Source organism: Rutidosis leptorrhynchoides, chromosome 11 (assembly GCF_046630445.1).
Source record: "Rutidosis leptorrhynchoides isolate AG116_Rl617_1_P2 chromosome 11, CSIRO_AGI_Rlap_v1, whole genome shotgun sequence".
NCBI lineage: Eukaryota > Viridiplantae > Streptophyta > Magnoliopsida > Asterales > Asteraceae > Rutidosis > Rutidosis leptorrhynchoides.
This window is the reverse complement of record NC_092343.1, coordinates 51,486,185-51,496,417: the sequence shown is the minus strand read 5'-3', so window position 1 is coordinate 51,496,417 and position 10,233 is coordinate 51,486,185. Positions and strand designations below refer to the sequence as shown.

General features: G+C 33.5%; 1 protein-coding gene across 1 annotated transcript; it reads right to left on the bottom strand.

Moving 5' to 3' along the window:
• Positions 1-7,986: 7,986 nt before the first annotated feature.
• Positions 7,987-9,972, bottom strand: LOC139876668 (large ribosomal subunit protein uL13w-like). The gene is made up of 4 exons (XM_071864027.1): positions 9,669-9,972; positions 8,831-8,947; positions 8,616-8,703; positions 7,987-8,163 (listed from the first exon to the last, which is right to left on the bottom strand). The coding sequence occupies exons 1-4, from the start codon at positions 9,938-9,940 to the stop codon at positions 8,020-8,022; spliced, it is 621 nt and encodes a 206-aa protein (XP_071720128.1). The 5' UTR covers positions 9,941-9,972; the 3' UTR covers positions 7,987-8,019.
• Positions 9,973-10,233: the final 261 nt, after the last annotated feature.

The following is a 10,233-nucleotide window of genomic DNA, read 5'->3' as shown; positions in this document are numbered from 1 at the left end:
ACCTATCTTCTCTAGTTGCATAAACTCGCAGTCCAAAGAACCCCACAACATTTGTATCCAAGTATCCTTGACTGAGTTAAGCCTGGTTTCTTAGAAAGCTATAAAACTTGGTTTTTCTTTTGCAATTAACCTCCTAACCCAACCCACTTTATAGTCAGGACCACCAATTCCAAAACCTCTGATATTTAGGGAGATAAACTTCATTGAAAATAAAAAATTCGACAAGTATGGGATATAAAACTTACTGAGAGGGAGTCCTCTCCTTCCATTTTAAACCAAGTTTACAATCGAATTCGTGAACCCCCATCACATGCTCTGTCCTAGAAGAGCTAGAAGAATCAGTGTTGCCATGAGAAGATTCGGTTGTTCTGGTCGAATTCTCTTCACCAGCACATGAAGAGCATTTAGAACGTAGGGGATTCTCTTCATTATTCCTGTTTCTGGCAACGTTTTTGAGATTTAAAGGCGCGAAGAAGACTTCCATCGCCTAACACTTGCCCAACAACAATTCTTCTTCGCATTAGGGTTCGAGCTTTTTGCCTTTCTTAATTTTGGTTTCGATTTAGGTTTTGATTTTGATTTCGATTGCACACCGTCTTTCCCCAATTTGCCTAATAAAAGTGAATGAACTGGACAGCTAGCACCTGGAGCGCCTGAATTACTATTAACGGGTTGGCTAGTTGGGCTCTTAACAGCCTCATTCTCAAATGGGGCATATACCTGGCCCACTGGACTATTATTGCATCCTAGAGCTAATGACTCTGCGACCCCCTCTGGGCTTTTATCCCCATTACCAAATTTTGGGCTTGTAGCATCCATTTTCGTAATTGGGCTTCCCATGTCATGTCCCAAATTACATTCACGATAGCTACCAGTATTAGGGCTGCAATTTAAATGATCCACTCTTTTAGAGATAGGATGTATACCTGGAGAAACGTGGGAATTAATATTATCACAGTCCGCATGTGCCTTGGAATTGCAATCGCCGTTTTCACTCTATTCTTCGATGTTGTTGCTGTTATGATGGAAAAGATTACGTAACCCAAAGCATCTCGACTCCTCATCTCCTGCATTTAATTCCCCGTGATCATGTCCCTTACCGGATTGACACTGACCCACCGGACATCCTGCCTGAATATCACCTATTGGATTGCAGTCTCCCTTTTCTTCTTCATAATCTGAGACAGAATGGTTGAGACTATCTTCGTCATCTGAATTGTTGAAAGTGTCATCAACAAAATCCTCGTCATTCTCAATGGGTTTATTGGAAAGATCATGCTCTTCAATATCATTCTTGCTCATAAACATCTCTTCTTCAAGATCCATTGCAATGCTTTTGGAGCCATCTTCTTCTACGTATGCCTGAATGCACGTGTCACCCGCATTTAACTCCACACCTTCATCAATTCTTGTTGAAATACGTGTACGAATAAGAACCCATCCATAATTAAGATTCTGATGATCATCTTGTGTGATGGAACAATTTTCATTGTCCAAAGGTTCACCCCAAATACTAGCGATGGACTTGAAAACATTCACATTCCAACAATTAACAGGGACGCCACCAATTTTTAACCAAACTAAACGATTAACCAGACCGTAGGGATGCCTAAAAACTTGAACATTACTGCACCATTTGTAAATGCCATGATTCCGGTTACTAAGTACTCTTTCAGCTTCCACAGAAGAATTAAAGATCCAAAGGATCTCTAATCCCCCTATGTACTTTATGTCGCAGTTTGTCAGCCCTTCTGCTCTACTCAGCCCTATCATTTGTCTAATGAGTTTCCAATCTTTCACCGAACCGATAATAGATCTCCCTCTCCCAAAAACATGTGTAGAGCGTAATGCTTGTTTGATGTAAACAGTTTTTATTTTCTTCTTCACTTCAGTATCAGCAGCCTTCTTATCATACCTGATGTTGAGTTTATCCCTGAGATCACGATTTGACAGTTTTTCTCTTAAATCTACATTACGGCTGTCCACCACATCACAGTACGGCCTGTGATCTCTAAAGGAGCAACCATTTCCTTGAAAGTATCCATTGTCAGCCTAATGATGGACCTTCTTTGTATTGTCAGCCTGATGATGGACCTTCTTTGTATTGGATTCATAGTTGTAAAAGTTCTGCAGAGGATCCTCCGTTCTTTCATGTGCCTTGAAAACCTTAATGGTGCAACCATCGAAAACAATCTTGCTCAGTGAAGCTAGCATTTGGTCTGCATTCTTAACATGGCAGAATCTTGCAAAAGCAAATCGTTCCCCTCCTCTTAATCTTTTCCTGGCCAGATAGACATCTCGAATATCTCCGTATGGCTTGAAGGTCCTCCACAAATCGGTGACACCCCAACTATCGGGGAAGTTAAAAAACATAAACGAAGTTAGTTGGATTCCGAATAAGCCTTTCAAACGATCCTGAAGCCTTCCATTGTGCCGATCCCTTGAATCTTTCGTGTCCGCTTGAAGTTTAGAGTTCTCTCTCCTCGCTCTCTCTCTCTCCTCACACTCTCTCTCACACACCCCATTTTTTATTATTTATTGAGTTTAAGTGGATAATCTTCAAGCGGGTATGGCCGATTGACCATTACTATTCGATTAACGTGCAAATCCACGGTTTTAAAGAAGCTCGAGTTTGGTTAAAACGGTTGATTTTTCTGTAAAAATATTGTTTTATATTACATACTTTATGAGGTGTTAATCTTTAGGTTTGTGAACTCACATCTAGACAGTAGCTTGTAATTATTGATAAATCCTCTAAAGAAAGGTGATGGGGAGGATTTGAGATTTGACTGGCGAGGTTAACAGAAATGTGTTTCCTGTCAAATGGATGCATGTCGCGAGTATTATAGCATATGAACTACGGGATGATTGAAGTAGATGTTAAGAGTCATGAATGTTATAAACAATGACAATCCTAATATCATTTTCAATGTGGCGTGCTTGTGTGCATTTTGCAAGGAGCGCCCCCAGCATGCCAGTAATGGGGCATGTTGGGGGCACATTTTGGCAGCGTGCTTGATGGCATCATAAGCTGGATCACGAACATATTAGACCATATTTGTGTTTTCTAATACTTTTTTAATCCAATATATATTCAGCCTTCAATCATAAAACATCATCTCATCACTCATTTCTCATTTCCATTTTTATCACACATTTGCCACATCACCTCCATTTCTAAGCTTCATCATTTTGCTAAGTCACTACAAATGGTCTAATATATTACTACTGATGTGACCTGTATGGGAGCGTGATGGTGTGTTAAGTAAATAAGCATATATCATGCTTCGTGCATTACTCCAACTTATATGGGAAGTTGCCCACGTCTACCATGATCTCGTTATGGAGGTCAAGATGAAAGAGTATAGACCTCGTCTTTCTCGAGGTCAATTCGAACTAGTGTGTCTAGATCGACTCTACACGCACCATTAGATAAATCATAATGTATGCGTTATTTCTGAATAGTAATGTTAGCAACTACAATAGTTGAACTTGTGAGCTACCGTGATTTATTTAAAAAATTTTATAGTTTGTTTAATTAAAAATAAGGAAATGGTTCCATGAATTTGGATCACTCGACACAAAAGAAAACAAGTGTTTGTAATACGCTAGGCACTTTGCTGTTAAAAATGTACCGTATTGACGTTAATCTTAGCGACCGTGAAACATGCGCCGTGAAAGGAGGCTTATGGAGAATGTTTAAAAGCGCGTTAGTATTTTTCTACAGTATATTTTGTAAGTTACAGTTGAACCCCTCATCATATATAAGTTTCAAAAGTAATCCCATACTATAGTACAAAAACAAGTGTGGTAGTTTATTCTGGCCTGGTCAAAAAGTTGAAGTCCTAATACTTTGATATAAAGAGAACCAAGCAAAAAGTACATTTTAAGCAATAGGTAAATTATTACTCCGTAGTATAAAATTATACTTTATAAGTTATTAAAAGTCGTAAACAAGCTAGGTTTCCTTGTCCAGCTATTAGTATTTTCTTTTTAATCTAGAAACAAGCAATCTAACTTGATCACCATATGACAAGTTTTGACTATTTTCTTTGTCATACCAACATATGTTGCTAATATGGTTTAAAATAAAAACCCTCTTGTGAAATATCATGCAGCATTGCGTTAGGCTATCTTCACACACAATTTATAGGTCATTCTACTTATATACTACGTATCACCCATGGAAATTGTGGCAGTTTATTGTTATACATATATTCGTTTAAGATTGACGTTTGGGGTATTAGAGCACTAGGAGTTATGATATTGGCTTCTGTGTCAAATTTCAGTGTTTTTCAAAACACTGAAATTTAACATTGAAGCAAAAATGGGAGAAATGGTTCGGTGTTTAATTTCAGTATCTAATTAATTAATTATTTTTATATTATTTAATTATTATTATTTTAATTCATTTAAAATCATTTTATTTATTATTTAAATAACAAAATACTAAATAAATATGGCCAAACTTGGAAAAGTTTTTGTTCTACTTTTAAAAAAAAAATTGACCTAAGTTTTTTTGCCCAACTTTACCCTAATTAATACTACATTACCCAACAGTCTTCTTTATCTTCTTTATCAATAAACTGCAACAACAAAATAATCAATAGTTACGGCAACATGTCAACAACATCTGAAATTAATGAAAGAAAAAGAAAGAAAAAAAAGCATATTACAACGTCGCCCAGTTAACGGTGAGCCCCAACGCCGACCGGTAACACCGGGACGGAGTCGACACGTTCGCCGTCGCCGACGTCGAATTTTCTTGACCATGAAAAAAGACCATGACTCTGAGTGCTCTTAAAAAACAAATATGTACTTTAGATAGTTATACTATAGATAGTGACGTTGAAAGAAATGATCTACTGATGTCAAAAAAATCGTCGTTCAAAAAAAAAAAAAAAAAAAGATAGTTATCTTGAAGAAATAAACAATTTAGTAATCTAGGTCAATGGTGCCACGCAAGGTTGCAAAATTCGCTATTCGGAGATTAATTGGCTGGGTCTTTATTAAGATTAATCGGCAAATCGGGGATTAATCGGGGATTAATCGGATTGTAGTGTATACATTTAAATATTAAATTTTAAAAATTATATGTGTAAATATAGAAAAAAATTCATAAATATAAAAATAAACTTTAACATAATTGTCTAAAATTGTCATTTTGCTCCAAACGATAAATATATGTAGTTTAAATTAATGTTAAAATGTTAATCATTTTTTACTTTGAACGATTTTGGTAACCAAATTCGGTTTTGACCCATCAGATGACGCTGACCGTTTAAATAAATGAATTTTCGAAAATCGAAACGGATTGCTCTTAAAAATGATTAATCGAAGATTAATCGGGGTTTTTTTTAAAAAAAAAAAAAAAAAAAAAAAAACTGGTGCCACCCATTGAAGTTACATCATTAAATTTCTTTAGTAGTATATATTAAGTTTAATTTTATTTTTTTTATATATAAATTTTGTACCAATGTTTGATATGCATATGATAATTATAAACTAACAAAACATTGTTTAATGTATATGATGGAACTATGTATTGGTACAAACAATTAAAAATTAAAATAATGTTTAAGATAACGACAAATCATTTTACACAGCAACACGCTAAGCATCTCTCTAATTTTTGGACTCTTTTAGAGTATATATATTTTAAAAAAGCTTGTACTGATTCTCGATATGGGTATAAGTGTATTGTTATTATAAACTACCGATACAATGTTTAATGTATATAGCGGAGCAATATATTGTTGTAAACTATTTTCCACTATGATGCGTGAGTCATCTCTGTTACTGAAATAATAAATCATTTGATGCAGTAACGTCTGGATGATTTTTTATCGTTATATATCAATTTAAGCTGTTAATGAACTATTGCAAACATACAACAACTAAAGCATTTTGAATCAAATGACTATACAATAATACACGAGTTTTAGTGTGTTGTACAACGACCATTCAAAATTACTTAGAATGATACATTGTAATGTTATAATTTTTATACATGGTGTTATATAAAATAAAAAAAGATAGCAAAAGACATGATTAAGTTGATATAATATTGGAATTCACTCATACTATTATTCCATGCACATGTTCTTGGTCAAACCATCATGTTATATTGTTCTCTACTCATGATACATTCCACTTGTAATCATACAGATTAGGTATGTAGAGCATCAACTTAGTGTAATCAAATGTAAAACTTATTCATTTACAAAGCTAATATGCTGGAAGGAGTAGCTCATTGAACTTATTAAATAATGATAAAATGATTATTCCGTCTCGAGCATGCTAAGTTAACTAGTAAAATTGCAATTAACAAAGAAGTTAAAAGTTTTTAAGGACACATTAACCTTATAATTTTTTCTAATGATAACCTTTGTAACTGTTGTTAACATATTAAAAAGTGTTACATACTACAAAGTATTGTATATATCAGTTAATTATTATTTTTAAAATGACAAAATGTATAAAACCTTTTAGGCGTATTAATAGAGGAAGTACCATTTACTCTTTAAATATTATTACAATTTACATTTAAGATAATAATAATAATAATAATAATAATAATAATAATAATAATAATAATAATAATAATAATAATAATAATAATAATAATAATAATAATAATAATAATACTGTAATAATCTATATTAATAATTAATAATTATAATTTAATAATAAATGAAAATTAAAAATTAATAATGATAATAATAAACAAAATTAATAATAATGATGCAGTACAATTTCAATCATTTGGAATGATTCATAGTAGTCCATAATGCAGAACAATTTAACAAGAGAAAAAAGAGTGGGGTGCACGAATGTTCGTTTTGTATTTTGAATCCTAATCATTAAAATAAGATCCAATTCATACTGTATTAAATTAAATATTATGGAGTAATATTAGCATAAATTAGTACGGAGGACTCCGTAGTACACACTACATAAATTTCAGATACAACAAATAAGCCCAAACTATCTACTCCGTATTAGATAGATTTGTACGGCACGATGCCCAATTTAATATGGAATTCATAATTCATATACGTACAAATCAGGAATAATTAGTTAAACAAACTTTAGAAACTACAAAGCACCGAAAATACTGGCTGGCATGACATGCTGTCATTATCAAATTTTTATTATTTTAAGAGTTCCGAAGGTACGATAGACGTGGAGTGGATGAGACGTTCTAATTTGTTATGACGTAAACATGACAATGATAGTGAAATAAGGGAGTTATAATGAGGAAGGTTGTTGTTGATGTGACAAAATATAATTGAAAATTTGATTAAAAAGTAGTGAAAAAAGATAAAAAAAAAAAAATTTCAAATCTCAATTAAAAAAATCACAAAAGCACATTATCTCCTATGTTACTCTTTGACAAATGCCCCAACATTTTTTTGACAAATGCCCCCACTACATGCGTTTGTGGAGGGTTTGTTTGTCATACCACATAGGCGTGAATAAAGGACACAAACGCTGCGTTATTTAGAAGACTGTTATAGCTCACATTAAAAAGGTAATTTAGAACTGTAAAGGAGTAACTAAGGTCTAAGAACAGTTACTGCTGTTATTTGTGGCCCTCAAATTGTTCTCAAAAATGTAGTTACAGTATGGTCTTATGTTTACACTTGCACATAAATTACAGTATTTCATTTGCTATCGACCTATCTATTTCATAATATTTCCACTTCCATATTGTCAAGGTAAGATCAAATATGTATTATTATCACCATTGGGTTAGTTGGTATCAATTAACATAAACAGTTAGCAGGTTATACTCGAAGAAGATGAACTGGTCAACTGCCTAGTATGCATAAACTTTAACATCTACCCAGGAATGTGGAAAATGAAGTATCAGAATCTTAAAAAAAATAAAACTGACATAATAATCTTGGCATACAGATTTAAGACACAAATCAACACAAATGTATTTCAAAAGTGAAATATGAGAATACCCGCCGTAAAAACAAAATCTCTAGGAACAAACTAAGCTTAAAACCTTTAGTAGGTAACTGGGGCAAGGATTTCAAGTTGGGAACCAAGTTTCTCCTCTGCAGATTTTTCAGCCTTAGCTCGTAGTTTGTTAAGCTGTTTCTTTCTTTCGTACACAATCTGGGCTTTCTCTTTTCTCTTCTTCTCGAGATCCTGTAAATTATTAGTAAATTAGAAACATGATCAAATTATAATTTTTGAGCAAGGAGAATAAATGAAGTAAAAGTATTTATTTAACACACAAAGTAAACATCCATAAACAGGATGTTATCAGGTGTTTGTAAAGAAAGTGCAGGTCATTTAAGTGTTTTGTTACTCTTTAATTATTTAATAGAGAACTTTGTATACTGTATGTTACAGTAGTAGATAAAAAACCAACCTTGTGTTACGATATTTACTGTATGTATAATAACCTTTGACAATATTAGAAAGTAGATAAGGCCCCAATCATTAAATATTAAGTTAACAAACTAAGATAACAATCAACAATACAAAGTTACATTAGGTACAATTATATGGGCAGTATTACATCTGGAGTTGGCAGTTATGTAATTACTTAATAATTATTTAAAAGAAAATTCCAATGTAAAAATGGATATATATACCTTGATGGTGCCGTAATGGTTCCATCCAACTTCGGCTGAAAGCTGTCCAAGTAAGCAGAATTTGTGTCCAGCAGTTAACCTCAATACCCTACATTAAATAAGGTACACAAAATCAATCTTAAAGCTCAACAAATCTAGTATATAAATACATGTATCAAGCATGAACTATATACTTAAAGTACTTGCTAAAAGTATTTATTAATGTTATAACTCACTTGAGGGCGTCAGGGATGACCATCCTCTTCTTCCTGTTGTAAGGAGTAGGGACTCCTTCATAGACCTTCAACCTAGCAAGTGCAGCAGCTCCTCTTTTGGTCTTGTGTGGAATCATCCTATTCAATCCAAACGGAAGCATTTTTTTTACATTAACTCATAAATGGACATTTCATACAGGTTACACACAAAGATGTATTCAAGACTGATACAGGTATACTTGAAATGGCTTGTATACTTTAAAAACATACATATTATAAGAAAAAATCTAAAAACCACAAATAAGCTACAGTGATGATGTGATCAAGATAAGTGGATTATGGTAGCAAGTAATCATACCATGTCAAAAGATTTCTTGAAAATTATAACGCATTCTCATATCATATAGTTAGATAATGTAATACTAACAGGATCAAAAAATTTCATGAAAATAATTGAACTAATATGATGCTTAATGCATCTAATGATTCTTCGCATAAAACTTCCAACACAATAATAAACATGCCAAATAAAAATTATCCTATTCATTTTTAGCTCAAAAGTCTTATCTTAATGGTAAAAGGAGTAAATTTTTACACAGATCAACCAACTCTTCAATAAATAAGTCAAAATCAACGCCTTATAGCAACAACAACAATGTGTTAACTACTAAGCTAATATACGTATAAACTAGATATTCAAATTCTCAAGCTAAGTTCATACAAGTATAACTCTTCTATACACACAAACAAGCCAATAGATACATAATGATATAAATACAGCTTAAATGAAAAAAATGCAATGTAATAACGCAAACAAACAACGATAAAGCAATTTGTGTATTCGAAATTAGGGTTTTACCCTCGGATAGTACGCCAAAGGATCTTAGAAGGAGCACGGAAATGAATGGGACCGTGAGACGGTTTCGTGTTCATTCGCTTACGAAGAAATCGGAGGTACTTCATTTTCTGGCGAACCAGACCGCCGGAGAGGCATATTTCTTCGGTACGGACGACGGTGACGGATTGGCCATTGAGTAACTCTTTGGCTAAAATTGACGATAACCGACCGAGCATGTGGTGGCGAGCATCAACAACCACCTCCTTTGCGCAGATTCCTGATCCGTTCACCATTTTTAGGGGTTTGAGTGATCTTCTGCGGCTGCGGTATAAAGGTTTGTTGTTAGAGATGGAATTTTATGTATAAAAAGATTGAGTTAGGGTTCGATTTACGGGCTTTGTTGGGCCCGATTTTAAATAGCCTGTTGGCCCTATTGGATTGGTATATGTATGATAGTTGGGCTTTACTTCTCTGTGTATTACGATTATTAATAGGGATTATCACCAAAAAATTCATTTTTTTGAACTTGTTTGCGTGAGAGCACATAAAAAACAAAGTTTGACAATTTGCCCTCGCAAGGAGCAAG

Bases quoted from the DNA above. Each gene is read 5' to 3' on its own strand.
- LOC139876668 (XM_071864027.1), bottom strand. From the start codon at position 9,940: ATGGTGAACGGATCAGGAATCTGCGCAAAGGAGGTGGTTGTTGATGCT. The intron at 8,948-9,668 runs GTAAAACCCTAA...TGGATTGAATAG, and splicing joins CTTTGGCGTACTATCCGAGG to GATGATTCCACACAAGACCA. The intron at 8,164-8,615 runs GTATATATATCC...AATAATTTACAG, and splicing joins ACCATTACGGCACCATCAAG to GATCTCGAGAAGAAGAGAAA.